This window comes from Cricetulus griseus, chromosome 4, assembly GCF_003668045.3.
Source record: "Cricetulus griseus strain 17A/GY chromosome 4, alternate assembly CriGri-PICRH-1.0, whole genome shotgun sequence".
Taxonomy (NCBI): Eukaryota; Metazoa; Chordata; class Mammalia; order Rodentia; family Cricetidae; genus Cricetulus; species Cricetulus griseus.
Window position 1 is genome coordinate 215,351,730 of NC_048597.1, and position 19,747 is coordinate 215,371,476.

General features: G+C 40.5%; 1 protein-coding gene across 6 annotated transcripts in view; it reads right to left on the reverse strand.

Annotated features, from left to right (window-relative positions):
• The window catches only part of Dock3 (dedicator of cytokinesis 3), a 309,043-nt gene that overhangs the window by 245,640 nt on the left and 43,656 nt on the right, over nt 1-19,747 (reverse strand). For all 6 annotated transcript variants that reach the window (XR_003485121.2, XM_027414437.2, XM_027414435.2 and 3 more), the window contains exon 3: nt 16,042-16,082. Coding sequence is in view for 5 of the 6 variants with exons in the window: in XM_027414437.2 (XP_027270238.1) it covers nt 16,042-16,082 (41 nt within the window). In the remaining variant the exon portion in view is untranslated. The remainder of the gene's footprint in view (nt 1-16,041; nt 16,083-19,747) is intronic.

Sequence of the window (19,747 nt, forward strand, 5' to 3'; positions counted from 1 at the left end):
ATGGATTCCCTGTTAATCTGTGTCTGATTTACTTTTCCTGTCACACCGACCATCATCCTCTCAACCCTGTACTTTGTTGTTTATTGAATGTGCCTTGTAGTTTTCTACCATACAAAACGTTCTATAAGGCCCCTTTCCTACTTCATGTAATTCTAGGCATCTGCTGATAAGTGTATGAAGAATGCTTGTGAAAATCACAAGGAAGTAAATATCAACTCTTATGGAACTGTTTGTTTTTCCATCTTAAGCATATGCTCAATAGAAAGCAAAAACTGTAATTAGTTTTCCTTATTTATTTTGTTCTCTTATTCTTTAATACTTTGGGTATATTCTTTAAAACTATAACCTTTTTATTTAATATTTTGATAACCCTGATTGGCAGGCCCCTCCTTATACATAGTAGCCTTAAGAGAGCAACTGTTACCCAGGGCCATGAAAACATCCAGGCCTCAGCTGCAGCCAAGGGCCATGTCTGGGTCTGTGTTGATGTCTATGGCTCCTGTTGCCACCAAAAGCTGTACAGATGCCTGGTGTCTGAGATGACACCTGAGGCCAGGGTTGGTATCCAAGGGTCATCTCGAGGCTGGGGCCATGCAGACCTATCTGAGTGTCCTGCACTGCCACCCAGGGCCATGGTGATATTTGTCCCCAAGCTTCTGCTGCTACCCATATGAGTTTGTGGTTCTATGTTGACGTCCACTGCCATGTTACCACAGGGGCCCATTCGGTCCATGGGTGTTGAAGTTCAAGGTCCTTGATGAGGTGGCTCCGCCCCTCACTGGCTCTGGGAAAGCTGGTCCCACCCCTCACAGGATAGGAGATCTGGCCCCTACGCTTAGGAAAGCTGGATCCTGAGGGGGGATTGCTATAATCCAGGCTAACCTGGCCCCTCCCCTGGGCACCTGGCAGAGTGTGCCATCCCTGCACGCTTGGCAGGCAGTACCCTGGCTCTTTACACAAGTGCAAAGGTCCCTTTAAGAGACACACCCCTCCCTCACTTCGACTGTACTCAGAAGCTCAGCCCAATGGTTCTGGCTCTGCTAGGGGAAGGTTTTCCTAGTGAAAGTGTTACAGTTCTGCTTTGCTATGCTGGTGTTGCTTCTTTGCCCTGCTCCATTCTGGCAAAAGAAGGTCAGCACCCAAACCTCATTCAAGAGATTTATTTGTAGGGAGGACTTCAGGAGGGTGGCTGCTTCCGCCAGGGTGGAAAAAGGCAGCTGTCAACTGAACAGGTACAGGGCTTTATATTGGGCTTCTTAGGGGCAGAATTTTTTCCAGGGTGAAGATTTCCAGGGTAGGATTTGGTCAGATTTCAATCTCTGACCTTGGACAAGCTCAGAGATTGGCTGAATTCCGTGCTCAGGAATTGGTTAGTTTTCCTGCTCAGGGATTGGTTGTTTTTTGTACTGAGTTGGTCAGGGCCAGAATATGTTTTTTTGTTTTGTTTTGTTTTTTTGTTTTTTTTTTTTTTTTGGCTCTGTGTATTTCTTTCACTAGCTTTTTTTTTCTTAACCCTTTGGCTCTGGTTTCAGGGACAGGGTGTGTTTCTTTCACTGGCCCCTTTTAACCTTTTGGTTCTGGTTTCATGGCCAGTGAATTGGCTCTGGTCTCAGGATCAGGATGTTTCTTTGGCTGGTCCTTTTACTATGTGTTGATGAAAGTGACTGTAAAGTCTTCTGGAGTGCTGCTTTCTAAGCAAGGTATCTGGAGTGGTTACTCTTCAGCCATGCTGTGGTTGTAATGGCCCTCTGAATCTGTTGGAGTGTCCTCAGAGTGAATGTGATGTGAGCTTACTGCTTGAATGGGAAAGGTATCCTGGCAATTGGGAGCCAAGAATACCACAAAGTCATACCAGACAACAAACTTCACATTCACACAAGTGATTTATTTGGAGGAAAAAAACCCAGGAGGGTGGTTGCCTATGCTCAAGCGAGAGGCAGTAGATAGCTGAACAGAAGATGGGGTTTATATGGCATTTCTTGGGGGTGGAGCTTTCCTGGGTGGTTACCCTCTCCTGACTATATAAACACACTACCTGGAAGACACCCTCTTGTATTGGCCCTAGTGTTGCAAAATTAGGCACAATAAAAGGCTTCTTCCAGATGGGAATAGGCTGAGCTGGAAAAAAAAAAAAAGCAAAGAAGAAAAATGAAGTGGTAGTAATGGCAGTGGCAACAGCAGCAACAGCCACAGTGGAAGGAACGGAAACAGAATACTGGCAAGAAAGTAGCTAAAGAGAGTCCCAGAGAAAGGTCAGTGGCAGAAATGGTGGGACAAAGGATGGTAGAAGTACAGAGATGGTTATGTAGAACCAAAGGCAAGGGATTATGGGCAATGGTTACTGGAAGAGTTACAAGGAACTGTCAAACTCTAGGATCTTGACACTCAATGCCCAAGAGATACATACTAGCTGCTGCTGTTAGGAGCCATGGGTCTGTCACCCAAGGCTTTGAAAATATGACATTAACTGATACTGAGTGCTGCTACCACTACCTGCTGCTAAAAGCTGAAGACTGAACAAATGGCTCAGTGGGTAAAGGCACTTGACAACAAGTCTGACAAATCTGAGTTCTCTTTAGGGCCCACATGGTAGAAGGAAAGAACTGACTCCCATGAGTTGTCCTCTGATCTCCACATGTGTGCTACTTTGTACATGCACACTCACACACACACAATTATTTTAAGATGAGGCATATAAAAGTTACCAATTAATGGTCTCTTGCATCAAAGCATAGAAAAGTAAGCTTGTAACCTGAGCAAAAGACACTGTCCTATAGTCTAGCACCATAAGCTACTAGTTCTCAGAACATGGAGCTATAAACATGTCAACTAAGTCCATAAGCCTTTGGCACCTAAAGATCCAAGATTCAGTTCTGTAACACTAGAAGAGCTACTCCTCTCCTATTAGTGCTCGCTCTCTCTCTCTCTGTCTCTCTGTCTCTCTCTCTCTCTATCTCTCTCTCTCTGTCTCTCTCTCTCTGTCTCTCTCTCTCTCTCTCTCTCTCTCTCTCTCTCTCTCTCTCTCTCTCTCTCTCTGCCTCTGTGTGTGTGTGTGTGTGTGTGTGTGTGTGTGTGTGTGTGTGTGTTGATATGCATGTGCCACAGAGCACATGTAGGTGTCAGATGTTATCAGGGCCACCCCTTCCACTGTTTGAGACAGGAACTCTCACTGTTACGGATGCTGATCGTCTGGAAACACTTTTCTTACTCCTCTCATCTCCCAGTAGGAGTATACTAGGATTACAGACATATAAAGCTTTTTACTCGGGTTCAGGGATCTGAATTCAGGTCATTGGCCTTGAACAATAAGCACTTTACCAGTAAGCCAAGTCCCCAGCCACTATTTAAAATTTCTATATGACTACAGAAACAGCCAGCTGACCAGCACTATCAGTCTTTTACTGCATCTAAAAGAATGGATACTTGAAAAAAAATGTCAAAATTCCCAAAGCCTTTAGCTTTTATTCAAACTTTATTCAATAAGCAATTTCAAATATGTAAATATTAAAAGTTCTTTGTCCAAATTCTGTACCTTAGAAAACACCAGAGAATGAATATGGACAAGTAATCAAAAACCAAGTCTATATACATATATATGGAAATATTTATGTGTAGCAATAATAATTAAAGAAAAAAAAGGCCATGAATTTGAGAGGAGGAAGGAAGGACATGGGAGGGGCTGAAAGGAAGAGGGGAAAATGATATAATTAAGTTTTAATTAAAAATAACTTAATTTTTCAGAGGCTGCTGTCCCTTTCTGCTTCACTGGGGGACCATGTATGTCTCTCTTATGGTCCTCCTTGTTTCCTAGCTTCACTGGAGGTGTGGATTGTAGGCTGGTAATCCTTTGCTCTATGTCTAATATCCATATATGAGTGAGTACACACCATGTTTGTCTTTTTGTGACTGGGTTACCTCATTCAGGATGGTTCTTCTAGTTCCATCCATTTTCCTGCAAATTTCAAGATTCCATTGCTTTTTTCCAATGAGTAGGACTCCATTGTATAAGTGTACCACATTTTCTCTATCCATTCTTCAGTTTAGGGGCATCTAGATTGCTTCCAGGTTCTGGCTATTACAAATAATGCTGCTATGAACATCATTGAACAGATGTCCTTGTTGTATGAATGTGCATCTTTTGTGTATATGCCTAAGAGTGGAATTGCTGGATCTTGAGGTTGACTGGTTCCCATTTTCCGGAGAAACTGCCATACTGATTTCTAAAGTGGCTGTACAAGTTTGCATTCCCACCAGCAATGGAGACGTGTTCCCCTTTCTCCACATCCTCTCCAGCATAAACTATCATTGGTCTTTTTGATTTTAGCCATTCTGACAGGAGCGAATCTCAGAGTTGTTTTGATTTGCATTTCCCTGATGGCTAAGGATGTTGAGCACTTTCTTAAGAGTCTTTCAGACATTTTAGATTCCTCTATTGAGAATCCTCTGTTTAGTTCTGTATCCTACTTTTTAGTTGAATTAGTTTGTGTTTTGGTGACTAGCTTCTTGAGTTCTTTGTATATTTTGGAAATCAGCCCTCTGTCTGAAGTAGGGCTAGTAAAGATCTTTTCCCATTCTATGAGCTGCCATTTAGTCTTGTTTATGGTGTCTTTTGACTTGACAGATTTTTAATGATTGATCCCTCATGGCTGGCCTCACCCTCCCTGAGGCGTGGATGGGGGATAGGATGGGGGGCGGTCTTTGGAAGGTATGGGAGGATGGGAGGGAGAGGAAACTGGGATTGATATGTAAAATAAGATTGTTTCTAATGTAAATAAATTTATATAAAAATAACTTAATTTTTATCTAAATGTGGTGGTGTGGTGACACATGCCCTTTAATCTTAGCACTCAAGAAGCACAAGCAAGATCTCTGTGAATTCGAGGCCACTCTGGTCTACAGAGTGAGTTCCAGGACAGCCAGGGTTACACAAAGAGACTCATCTCAAAAATAATAATCATAATTAATTTTTAAAAGTCTAAATGAAAGTAAGACTCATACTAGAAACTACTAAGAAATTTACTCTTTAGATATTGCTGACACAGAATAGCCATTTATTTATGTACACATTTAAGCCAGGAAGAGATTAATTTTTGAGAGTTATAGTTATATTCAATGTATACTTCTACATTCAAAATTTTGATACGTATCTATATATTATTTATAAAAAGTATATATTAGGAGCTGCAGAGATGACTCAGTGGTTAAGAGCACTGGCTGCTCTTCCAGAGGACCTAGATTCAATTCCAAGAACCCACATGGCAGCTTATAACCATCTGTAACTCCAGTCCCAGGGCATTTAATGTCCTCTTCTGGCCTCCACAGGTACCAGATATGCAAAAACACAGATAAACATGCAAAAGAATACATATATTTTTTTCTAATTTTAAAGCAATTACTGATAAAATTCAACTCTAAAAATCTCTTATTCCTGTGTTTATATGACAGTACATGGTCAAGAGTGGCTGATTCAGAGCTGGAGAGATGGCTCAGAGTTTAAGAGCACTGACTGCTCTTCCAAAGGTTCTGAGTTCAATTCTCAGCAACTACATGGTGGTTCACAACCATCTATAATGGGATCTGGTGCCCTCTTCTCGTGTGCAGGTATACATGAAGGCAGAATACATAATAAATAAAAATTTTAAAAAAAGAATGGCTGATTCAGGTATAGACATAAACCTTCTACATTAAGCAGGTTATAACGATTCCTCTTTCTGCCAGCCGCCTGAGCCCTGCCACCACACTAGGGCTCCCAAACAACACACAGAGTCTTATGTTAGTTACAATGCTGCTGGCCAATGACTAGGATTTTTCATTTGCTATCTCTGTCCTAAGTATCAATCATAACCACTAATCTATATATTTTATAAAGACTTATCTTTTTAAGGAAGTCAGCAGCATACATCCTGTCTTTCCGTGATCACATGGTGACTCCTGTCTTTACTACGTTTCCCAGAATCCTCAACTCCTAGCCCCACCTATCTTGCTTTCCTATTGGCCAACAGTGCTTTATTTATCAACCAATAAGACAAACATATACACAGAAGTACTTCCCCCATCAGTAGGTATGTGCTATCATATCAACTCTCAGTAGCAGAATAAAGATAATAAAATGAAAGATGTATAAACAATGTCTAAATGGAGAGGATTTGTGGTTGATACAATAATCCTTTAAGTCATAAAAAAAATAGTTACTTCAGAAAAACTGGAAATTTTCTAATGAATATTCCAGCAAATGAACCCAAGGTTGTCTTCTATCCTCCATACATACATACTACCCATTAAAGGAAGGTTAATACTAGCTGATTATATTTGTATTGTACTGATTTATCTTACTTAGTAGTTAAGAATCTTGGGCTGGAGTTGGGTACTTGCCTAATGTGCCTGAGGCCCTGAATTCAATCCCAAGTACCACAAAAAAGAGTTAGAAGTCTTTAATTTTATTTGATATGACAGGTATGAAGAAATCTTTATATAATTCAGAGAAGTTTTCAGATGATCCCTTTTTAAATGATTTAAATGTATAAATCTATATTTATCAAATAGTCACAGTTCTAAAAGATGATGAAAGCACAACTCTCACATATATCATTACATCAGAGGACAAGAAATTGCTTCTTGAAATGTTTCTAATGTATGTTTTAATCACTGAGCATATTGTAGGCATAACTGAATGTTTCCTTCAGACTGTATATGAATTTTGTTGAAAAACAAAACTGAACTGTTTTCAATGTGTTTTGAAAGGGAAATACAATTCAAAGTGAAAATGTGAATGTCCATTGCTAGTAAATGCTATAGCCACCTAAAATCTAGAAGAAAGTTGAAATTACCAAAATATACAATTGATAAAGTACTACATTTGCATAAAGAAAACAATGAAATCTGATTAGACACACACAAAAAAACTCATAACACTGCTTAGTGTAACTTTCCTGTCAAACTATTTTAAAAACTAAACACAAAGTAGCTCTCTCACGCTGGGCGTTGGTGGCGCATGTCTTTAATCCCAGCACTCGGGAGGCAGAGGCAGGCGGATCTCTGTGAGTTTGAGGCCAGCTTGGTCTCCAGAGTGAGTGCCAGGATAGGCTCCAAAGCTACACTGAGAAACCCTGTCTCGGAGAAAAAAGAAAAAAAAGAAAAAAAAGTAGCTCTCTCACAAAAATCCACATAACTACACCATATGTGAAAAGAATTTAGAAACAGGTATAAGATTCTGAGAACTTTTTTGTAATTCTTTCTGGAGAAGCCAGTTTAAAAAAAAGACAAAAAACAAAAACAAAAACAAAACAAACAAACAAACAAAAAAAACAGAAGAAGGGGCACTCTAAGATTATATAGAGAAACCCAATTAACATAATTCAGTGGTTCAAATGGAAACAGCTAATTCAGGAAATTTCTATTTGCACATTACTTTTAAAGTCATGACCAAACTGTCAAAAGCTAAAATATGAATAATAACTGTTAAAAAACTGAAAGCTATAATTTATATCATATGCTATTTATCTTAATATTTGTGATCTATACCATCTTACTACCTTGATTCCACTACTAGTGTTTTGTACTAGTAGTGGAATCAAGGAAGTATGCTATGGAATAATCCTCTTGTACCCCGTAAAGATTTGTCACTTGAACTGGTTTAATAAAACACTGATTGGCTGGTAGCCAGGCAGGAATTATAGGCAGGAAAACCAAACAAGAAGAATGATGAGAAAAAGAAGGGTGGAGTCAGAAGCAGGATGTCAGAAAATGAGGTAAAAAGTCATGAGCCACATTGCAAAACATAGATAAGAAATATGGGTTAATTTGAATGTAAGGGTTAAGTAGCAGCAAGCCTGAGCTATCAGCTGAGCATTTACAATTAATATTAAGTCTCTGAGTCAGTTATTTGGGAAGCGGCTGCAGGTTATTTGAGGGCCGGTGGTCAGGACAGGAAAACTCTGCCTACAAAAGTAATCACTGACAATTGTTTTGTGACTAAAGTTTCAAATAAATGTACAATGTATCATTTCAAGATTCTTTTTACATTTTATTGCTTTTTTGTGGATTTCACATAATGCATCCCGATCCCACTCATCTCCCTGTCCCTGTGTTTCCACACTCTGCCCTTGCAACCTCCTCCCCCAAAACAAAACTTAAAAGTAGAAACAAAAACAAATGAACCCAACAAACAAAGCATAACTTAATCTTTGCGCGGTAGCTATAGTGTGGCCCAGTGAGTCACACAGTACACCCCTTGGTCCATACATCTTTACTTGTAAAAGTTCATTGCAGTGAGTCTCTGGTCTGGTTCGAGGCCTCTGGCTTTTGCTATACCTCAATGCTGGGCCCTCACTTGGACTCCTCTTGGATAACTTATTGTTGCCTTGTGTCTGCAGGTAGCTTTGTATCTGCAGGTCTGGTCCCTTCACGTGCTCCAACAGTTCATGTTCTGGGCCAGCCTGATAGCTCTCCCTCATTATCACCACCCAGGTGATCTCTCCATCACTGCCCGGCTAGCTCACCCAATGTAGCAGGCAGCAAGGAGAAGGGCCAGCTCTCCTGCTCTCACACCCTCAGATCCAGCTCACCCACACTCACACCACCAGGGCCAACTCAACTGTTTTGCCCAGGTGAGGTACAGAGCCAGTTCTTCTGTTCTCATGTCCCTGAGATCAGCTCTCCTGCCTGTCACAGGTGCCAAGAGGTGGGGGAGGGAACATATTTCCCTTACCCTTGCCATCTCATGGCATATGAAGGAAGGAGTGAGGACAGCTTGCCTGCTCTCCTACACACAGGCCCAATTCACCTGAACCCCCATCAACAGGGTCATCTCTAGAGAGAGGTGGATCTGCCAAGATGGCCAAGTGGGTCCCCAGACAACTAGAGCTGCAAGGAATCTTACAAGCATCAAAATAATACTGAGCTCACCTGTCGAATCACAGTATCATGACATAAAATGGTTACTCATTTAGTTCATGATATTTTGAAGTACTTTATTATCAATGAACAAATAATCAAAATAATTATATTTATGGTCGAGGAAAAAGCTCAGTAGGTTTAAAGTGCATGGCTTGCAAATACAGGGACCTTAGTTTGATTCTCAGATCAAACAGATGGGTACAGTGGCACAGTTGTAATCTCAGAGCTGAAGAGGCTGAGCCAAGTGGATTTTGGGGGTTCTCTTGCCAGCCATCCTTGCCTACTTGGAATTCCAGGCCAGTGAAAGATACTGTCTTAAAAAAAATAAAATAAAATAGCCAGGCGGTGGTGGCACACGCCTTTAATCCCAGCACTCGGGAGGCAGGCGGATCTCTGTGAGTTTGAGACCAGCCTGGTCTACAAGAGCTAGTTCCAGGACAGCCTCCAAAGGCACAGAGAAACCCTGTCTCGAAAAACAAAATAAATAAATAAATAAATAAATAAATAAAATAAAATAAAAGGTGGACAGCACCCAAGAAACCAACCCAAGGTGTATTTAACATGTCAAAGGTATCATTATTCACAGTCTGCACAGAAATCATCAAGTAGTAGTGCTGGATGCAAGGCAAAGGGGTTGTAAAGTCCACAAGTAAAAAGCACAAATAGAAATCATAACCATTCCCTACTTATTGTTTTCCATTAATATTTAAGATTTCACATTTATCCAAGTTCTAACTTTGTCACAATTTAGTCAAGATTCTTAAAATGAATATAGAAACTATTCTCATATGAGCATTCTTGACAGAAAAATAAAACCTGTAGTGTTGCAAGTTTAGAAATACATGGGGAAATTTACCTTTGAGAAGTGGTTGTCATTAAAGACAGTGTTGGCCCCATATGTTGATAATGTCTTGCATTTTTTTTCAGTCTTTCTTTTTTTAATTTTTAATTTCATTTTACATTCAAACCAAAGTTCTCTCTCCCACCCCCTCTTCCCCACTCATTCATCTTTACCTCCCCCCACCCTGGCCCCCATTCACTCTCCCAATAGGTAAGGGCTCCCATGGGGAGTCGACAAAGTCTGGCATATTAAGTTGGGGCATGACCAAGCCCCTCTCCTTTAAGGCTGAACACAGCATAGGGAATAGGCTCCAACAAGTTAGTTCATGTACCAGGGATAGATCCTGGTCCGACTTCCAGAGGCCCCTCAGATACCCCAGGCTTCACAACTGTGTCCCACATACGGGGACCTAGTTCAGTCCCATGGAGGCTCCACAGCTGCCTTTTATTAAGGGTATTTTTATACAATATTCATCCAAAGAGAGGTTTTTCAATCTTTCAACATAGAGGGAAACAAATAGATGGGTAGTTTTGTGGAGAGAGGCCACATGTGATACTAAATATCTCACATTACACAAGATGGTTTCTTATAACAAATAACTGCCCAGACCAAAATGTCATGACAACAATGAAAAGGCCTAGCAGTGCTGAATTAAAATTTGAAGGTACTAGTTTTCTTCTAGTAATTGCCTTAAAATATAGTAAAATTAATGATTGTACTGACAAACTAATACCTAAAACTAATAATGTAATAATGCTGATACTTTATCAATATAAGGAAAGTCACTATACTTCCAATATTAGGTCACCAAAAGGTAAGAAATGTGAAAAATATTAATTATGAAAGAGTAAGCAGAGATAGGGGTATAATTTAGGAGTTGGGCACTTGTCTAGCATGTACAATACCCTGGCATTCAAATCCCAGTACCATATCCCTGTCCACATCTCTGGCAGAAGCCTTCTATCCCATCAGAGGCCAGGCTAGCTCCCTAGAAACCAGGTAAGCCACCACCCCACCCTACCCTTGCCCTGCCTGTACCCATTCAACATAACAACAACCATCCCTCTTCTCCTCCTTACCATATACTAGCCTACACCTCTGGTGAAACCTCCTACCCCACCAGAAGCCAGACCAGCATCCTAAACCCCAGAAAACCTCCAGCCACATCAGAGGTCATGCACATTGCTAGAACTCCAGCCTCCAACTTGAGCAGCAAGGCCTCATCTGGACCAGAGGCCATCCATATCATCAGAAGTCCAGACCTAACATGGGAGGAGATCCTCTGTTCAACCACTGGCCACCAAAGACCAGAGAGGAAACAGAAACCAAGGAAGAAAACACCCATTCAATAGAGACAAATCCAGAAATCACTCCAAATCCAGATGCCTAAACATCAGTGTAAGAACACAACAACCAGGAAGATATGTCACCACCATTACCAGCTATCCTATCACAACAAGCCTTAAATATTCCAACACTGATGAAGCACAAGAGAAGGACCTTAAAAGCAGCTTTCTGAAGATGATAGAAGTCCTTGAAGAGAAAATACAGAATCCCTTAGAGTAATCCAGGAAAAGACAATAAAAAATGGGAGAAATAATAAATCTCTTAAATAATGTCAAGAAAGCCAAGAAAAAACAAAGAGTTGAAGAAAACAAAATTATTCAAGACCTGAAAAATAGAAATAAAAACAATAAAGAAAACACAAACTGCAGGAATTCTAGATATGGAAAATCTAGATAAGAGAACAGGAACTACAGACCAAGCATCACCAACAGAATACAAAAGATGGAAGAGAGCATCTCAACCACTGAAAACACAATAGAAGAAACAGATAGATTGGTCAAAGAAAATATTAAATCTAAAAGATACCTGACACAAAACATCCAAGAAATATGGGACACTATGAAAAGACCAACTCTAAGAATACAAGGAACAAAAGAAGGAGAAGATTCCCAGCTCAAAGTCCCAGAAAACATTTTGAACAAAATCCCTAAAGGAAATTTTTCCTAACCTAAAGAAGGAGGTGCCTATAAAGGTACAAGAGGCTTACTGAACACCAAATTGATTGGACCAGAAAAGAAAGTCCCCTCGTGTAATAATCAAAACACTGAACACAGAGAACAAAAAAAGAATATAAAAAGCTGCAAGGGGAAAAGAGAAAGTAACTTATAAAGGCAGGCTTATTAGAATCACATTCAACTTCTCCATGGAGACTCTAAAAGCCAGAAGGGCCTGGACAGACGTGCTGCAGACTCTAAGAGACCACAGGTGACAGCCTAGACTACTATACCCAGAAAAACTTTCAATCACCATGATAAAGATCTTGGAGAGAACAGGAATAACAGGAACATATCTAAACATGATAAACTCAATATACACCAAACCAATAGCCAACATCAAAGTAAATGGAGAGAAACTCAAAGCGTTTCCTCCAAAATCAGGAACAAGACAAGGCTGTCCACTCTCTCCATATCTCTTCAATATTGTACTTGAAGTTCTGGCTATAGCAATAAGACAAGAAAAGGGGATCAAAGGGATACAAATTGGAAAGGATGAAGTAAAACTTTCACTATTTGCAGACGACATGATAGTCTACATTAGTGACCCGAAAAACTCTACCAGGGAACTCCTACGGCTGATAAACACCTTCAGCAAGGTAGCAGGATACAAAATTAACTCAAAAAAATCAGTAGCCCTACTATATACAGATGATAAATCCAATGAGAAAGAAATCAGGGAAACATCACCTTTCACAATATCCACAAGCAACATAAAATATCTTGGGGTAACACTAACCAAAAAAGTGAAAGATCTGTACAATAAGAACTTTGAGACTTTAAAGAAAGAAATTAAAGAAGATACCAGAAAATGGAAAGATCTCCCATGCTCTTGGATAGGTAGAATTAACATAGTAAAAATGGCAATCCTGCCAAAAGCAATCTACAGATTCAATGCAATCCCCATCAAAATCCCAACACAGTTTTTCACAGACATTGAAAGAACAATACTCAACTTTATATGGAAAAATAAAAAGCCCAGGATAGCCAAAACAACTCTTTACAATAAAGGATCTTCTGGAGGCATCACCATCCCCAACTTCAAGCTCTACTATAGAGCCATAGGAACACTCCTCCATTGCTGGTGGGAGTGCGAACTTGTAAGACCACTCTGGAAATCAGTATGGCGGTTGCTCAGAAAAATGGGAATCAGTCTATCTCAAGATCCAGCCATTCCTCTCTTGGGTATATACCCAAATAGGGCATGTACATACAACAAGGACATATGTTCAACCATGTTCATAGCAGCATTGTTTGTAATAGCCAGAACCTGGAAGCAACCTAGATGCCCCTCTACTGAAGAATGGATTGAGAAAATGTGGTACATTTATACAATGGAGTACTACTCAGCAGAAAAAAGCAATGGAATCTTGAAATTCGCAGGCAAATGGATGGAACTAGAGGAAACCATCCTGAGTGAGGTAACCCAGTCACAAAAAGACAAACATGGTATGTACTCACTGATATATGAATTTTAGACATAGAGCAAAGGATTACCAGTCTATAATGCTCTTCACCAAAGAAACTAGGAAACATGAAGGACTCTAAGGGATAAATGATCCCCAGGAATGGAAGTGGCATGAACTCCCGAACTAATTGGGGGCATGAGGGTAGGGGGGGAAGGAGCTGCTACAATAAGAGCAAGAGAAGAGGAGAAGAGGAGAGGAAATGGAGGGGCAGAAACATTGAATTGGGGGAAGAATAGAGGAAAGAGAGCAGGATGAGATATGCCATATCAGAGGGAGCCACTATAGGCCCGAGAAGAGATCTGGAACTAGGGAGATCTCCGGAGACCTACAAGGATGACACGATCTGACAATCCAGGCGATGGGGTAAAGGATAACCCAAAAGCCCTTCCCCTAAAATGAGATTGATGACTTCTCTTTATGCCATCCTAGAGCCCTCACCCAGTGGCTGAAAGAAGCAGAGACAGACATCCACAGTTATACACTGAGCCGAAATCGGGAATTTAGTTGAAGAGAGGGAGGAATGAAGAACGAAGGGGTCTGTACCAGGTTGGAGAAACTAACAGGAATAGTTGACCTGAACAAGGGAGAGCACATGGACCCTAGATGCTATTGGGGAGACCAGTACAAGACTGATCCAGACCCCTGAACATGGATGTCAATAAGGAGGCCTCTGCACTCCAGGGAGCCTCTGGTGGTGGATTAGTATTTTTCCCTGGTGCAAGAAGGGACTTTGAGAGCCCATCCCATGTGAAGGGTTACACTCTGGCCCTGGACACATGGGGAAGGGCCCAGGACCAGCATAGGAAGACTTGGTGGACTTTGCAGAGCCCCAGTTGAGGGCCCTACCCTGCCTGGGGAGTGGGGGTGGTGGGGTGGGGGGTAGACTGGGGGGGGGAGGAGGAGGGTTGGGGGTGAGGGGAGGGACAGGGAGAAGGGACTTGAAATAAGCTTGTTCCCTAACTAGAACTAATAAAATAATAATAAAAAAAGAAAAAAAATAAACAAATTTAGGAAAAAAAAAAGATAATCCAGACCCAGAAAGACAAAAATGGTAAATGGTATGTACTCACTTATAAGTGGATATTGACTATAAAGAAAAGGATAACCATGCTACAATCCACAGACCCAGAGAGGCCAGGTAACAAAAAGAGTTTAGGGGAGACACTTGGATCTCCCTGGGAAGGGGAAATAGAATATATTTTGGTGGTGGACTAGGGGCAGGTGGAACTGAGAACAGGAAGAATCAAGTTGGGGTGGGGGATAGAGAGGGGAAAGTACTGAAAAATATGACTGGAAGCGGGTGCACATTTCAGGATGAGATAGAAACCTAGTGAAATGCAAACTCCCAGGAATCTAAAAGGGTGAACCTAGAATTGGAGGTACACAGCCTGAAAAGCAGGAAAGACTTCCAGTGGAGGGACAGGGACACCAATCCAGCCCATAACCTTCAAACTACAATTTGTCCTAGCTTCAAAATGTGCTGAGGTAAAGTTGGCACAGAAATTGTGGGAGTAGCCAACCAATAACCAGTCCAGCCTGAGACCCAGGCCACAAGAGGGAGCCCACCCTGACACTACCTGGAGTGCCAGGATCCAGAGGATAGCCCAGAGACATAGGATAGAACCAAACACATCTGTCAAAAGAAAGTCAATGTAATGATGCCTAATGATATTCAGCTATACTCATAGATTGGTGTCTAGCCCAACTGTCAGCAGAGAGGTTTCATCCAACAACTGATGGAAACAGATACAAGACCCACAGCCAAACACCAGGCATAGCTCAGGCAATCCTTTGGAAGAAAAGGAGGAAGGACTGTAGGAGCCAAAGGAGTCAAGGACATCACAAGAAAACCCTGGACTAATAGAGACTGAACCAACAACCAGAAAGCCTTCATGGGACTGACCTAGTCACTCTGCATATATATTACAGTTCTGTTTTTTGGTCTTCTTGTAGGACTCCTAACAGTGGAAGCAGGGCATGTCTCTGACTCTTTTGCAGACTTCTGGGACCCTATTCCTCATACTGCATTTGCTTTGTCCAGCCTTAATACGAAGGGAGTTGTCTAGTGTTACTGTAACTTGATATGCAATGTTTGGGTGATATCCCTGGGAGGCCTGCCCTTTTCTGAAGAGAAACAGAGGAGGAGTGAGTAGAAAGGGTAGAGCAGAGGGGATGTGGCAGGGGAGGGTCTAGGAGGAGAGAAGGGAGGGGAAATTGTGATCAGGATATAAAAATAGTAAAATAATATCATAATAAAAAATAATAAAACAAATGTTTCTAGTTATAACTGCTAGATAAAAATTTATCTTATTTTATTAAGTTAATATTAATAATGGACTGAACACAAAAATCTAATATATAACATCTATGTCATCTTAAGTTCACATTTTAATTTTTAATATCAACAAAGAAATGCCTAGTTAAACATTATTTTTATTTTTCCTACTTTGCATCTTTGCAATAAATTCATCTTACTAGTTATAGGTTCCACAGCACTAAAACTATAAATAAGTCAATTTAGTTTCTGTCAAATCTTAAAAGTATGACTAGGCTTCTTCAAGATAAACATATAGTTCTAACCACATTTGCATTTTCTTTGATTTCTGAAAAATCATTTTAATACTGCCAAAGCCTTAGAAAACTCTTACACAATTCTGCAAAAGATGACTACAGCTACTATAAAATAAAGATGAACTAGAAACAGTTGTTATGACTGTTAATAACATATGAGGCAAATCCTACACATTAAGGAACACAATGATAAACTCTCCATTACCTTCACATTAGGCTTCTTTGTTGAAACTCCTCTGTACCAACCTAAAAAGATATTAAAATAATGTTATTGTCATTCTATTAGAGATATAATAGTAATTTTAGAAAAAGCAGATGAATGTGAATTTTTCCTTACTATGCTTTGGCTTCATTAGGATCTACAATGACATGCTAGTAGTTTACTCCTGAAGCAACAGGTCATTGTTTTTATTTGGTTTTGTTTTCTATGCATATAGGAAGCACAATCCAAACTGTTTCCTGATTCATTCACTGTCCCATGCTGCATACTATACTATTCTCTTGTTTGTCGGTTGTTATTGTTTCTGTTCAGTTGCTAAAGTCAGTATCCTTATCTTACAGAGAGATTAATCTTTTTTGCTTTCAGCATTTATATACACCAACACTAACAACAGTTTCAATTACACAACAGAAGTATAATTTTCAAGCAAGGGAAATTTTATTGCCAACCTTTCTCAAGTCTATTATTTTCAGAGTTTGCTATAGTTCACTCACGTTTGGGAGGAAACAGAATGTTAAAAAATATAAAACAAGAAAAATACTTACAAAAAAACTTTTGTTATTAATTTTACACATTGAAATTGAGGGTATTTTTCATGTACCAATCTTCAAATCTCATGACAGTGCCATGAAAGGGAGAAAATCTAATTTTCTCACATGAAAACAACAGACTACAAAAGAACAAAAATTATGCTTCTTTTAGTAACAATAGCTGAGATAATAAATTTCAATAACTAGTTTCACAAACTGAGTCTCAATTTCTTCATTAATCATTTTAGATCATCTTTAGCACACGGGAAACAGAGGCAGACAGATCTCTGTTAGTTCAAGGCAGTGTGGTAACTACAGAGATAGTTACACAACATTCAAGGCTACACAAAGAAACCCTGTTTCAAAAACCCAGAAAGAGAGAAAGAAAGAAAGAAAGGAAGGAAGGAAGGAAGGAAGGAAGGAAGGAAGGAAGGAAGGAAGGAAGGAAGGAAGGAAGGAAATCTTACTATACCTAACACGAATATATTGAGACACCACATGACAGAATGAGTCTCTCTACAATCCTTGAAAATAAAATGAATAAATAAATCCATGAGAATGCTCTAAAGCTACAGTATTCAAAGCTGTGGGGTACTTAGGGAAAAAATAGGCAAACAATCTACCAAACAAAAAATAAAATCCATAAACACACCCACACAGACTTCAACTGACCCTTAACAAAGAAGCAATGGCAACACAGTAGGGAAAAAGTACTTTTAGCAAATGGTTGGAAAAAAATAAATTATGTACATACACACTCAGCCCAGACCCCAACTTAAATGGAGACCCCCCTGCTCCACCAGAGGTCCAGGTAGGCCACTGAGCAACAGACCTCTCCCACTCTATCAGTGCCCCTCCCCATCCTATTCTCAATCCACCCTCACCTCCTTGTCACCAAGTCCCAGGCCCCAAATCAGGCAGAAAACCCCTATTCAACCAGAGGCCACACCATCCAATAGAAACCCAAGTATGCTGCCCACCCGTGTGGCCCTCTACTTTCTTGAAGTCCCACACCCTATCCCCAATCCCCCCATGCCGCCTTGTTGCTGTGTCCCAGACCCCAACTCAGGCAGAGACCCCCTGCTCAACCAGAGGCCACACCTGCCAGAAGACCAGAGAAGATACAGAAACAAAGGAACAAAACACCCATTAAACAAAGACAAACTCAGAAATAGGCACCTAGACCTATAATCTCCACAAACCCAGATGCCTAGAGGCCAGGGTAAAAACATAATCAACAAAGTCACCACCAGAGCCCAGCTATCCTACCACAGTAAGCCCTAAATATCCCAGCACAGCTGACACACAAGAAAACAGCCTAAAACCAACTTTATGGAGATGACAGAGGGCCTTAAAGAGGAAATTGAGAATTCCCTTAAAGAAATTGAAGAAAAGACAATCAAAAATTGGAGGAAATCAATAAATCCCTTAAAGAAAGAATAATAAGAAGAATAAACAAATAGTTGAAGGAAACAAATAAAAATGTTCAAGACCTAAAAATGGAAATAGAAGCAATAAAGAAAACACCCACTTTGGGAATTCTTTAAATGAAAAACCTACGGAGGCAAGCTTCACCAACAGAATACAAGAGATGGAAGAATCTCAGTCACTGAAGACATGATAGAAAAAATAGATACATTGGTCAAAGAAAATGTTCAATCTAAAAGATACCTGACACTAAACATCCAGAAAATCTGGGACACTATAAAAAGACCACATCTAAGAATAATAGGAATAGAAGAAGGAGAAGTATCCCAGCAAATATATAAGGGCCCAGAAAATATTTTTAACATGGTCATGGGAGAGAATATTCCTAACCTAAAGAAGGTGGTGCCTATAAAGAAACAAGAAAATTACAGAACACCAAATAAATTGGACTAGAAAAGGAAGTCCCCCCTCAACATATAATAATGAAAACACTTAGCATAAAGAACAAAGAGAATATTGAAAGCATCAAGGGGGAAAAAAAGAAGTAACAGATAAAGGCAGACCTATGAGAATTACACTCAACTTCTCCATTTAGACTCTAAAAGCCAGACAGACCTGGACAAATATCCAGGAGACTCTAAGAGACCACAGATGCCAGACAGTGACAACAAGATATTCCATGATAAAGTCAAATTTAAACAATATCGATCTACAAATTCAGCCCTACAGAAAGTATTTGAGGGTAAACTCCAACCCAAGGAGTTAACTATACCCATAAAAACACAGGCAATAAATAATCTCACATCAGCAAAACCAAAAGAAGGGAAATGTGTCTGTGTGTGCACGCGCACATGCATGCATGTGTGCACACACGCATACACACACACACACACACACACACACACACACACACACACACACACACACAGAGAGAGAGAGAGAGACCCTAATGAGGCCTCCTAGTAACGGAAGATATGGGGTCTGAACCGTCTATCTTCTGTAACCAGGCAAGGCTTCCAGAGGAGGGACTAGGACACCAACCCAGCCACAAAACCTTCAACCTACAATCTGTTCTATCTGTTCTGCCTGCAAGATGTAGTAGGGCAATGGTGGCACAGAACTTGTGGGAGTGACCAACCAATGACTGGACTAATTTGAGGGCCACACCAACCAATGACTGGCCTAATTTGAGAACCACAACACAGAACTGCCTGCATAACCAGGAACCGGAAGCTGGATAGCTCAGAGACCTAGAGTATAACCAAACATGTCTGGCAAAACAAAGAAATACATTTAAAAATAAATAAGTAAAATACATGAAATGATTCCTAATGAAGCTCTGCTATACTCATTGATCAGTGCTTAGTCCAGGCAACAGAGAGGCTGCTTCTGGCAGCTGATGGGAGCAGATGCAGAGACCCACAGCCAAACACTAGGCAGAGAAAGAGCCCAGATTGGAAGTCTCCATCAGGTTCTCCCCTCAGAACATGGGACTGCCCACAAATTCAACTAAGTAGGGCTCGTGGGGGTTCACAGAGACTGAAGTGGCAATTTCAGAACCTGCATGGATCTGTGCTAGGTCCTCTGCATGTGTTATGGCTGCTAGTTTGGTTTTGGGGGGACTCCTGACAGTGGGTGTGGGGTATCTCTGGCTCTCTTGCCTGTTCTTGGGATCCTTTCCTCCTACTGGGTTGCCTTGTACAGTCTTGATGTGAGAGTTAATGCCTGTCTCT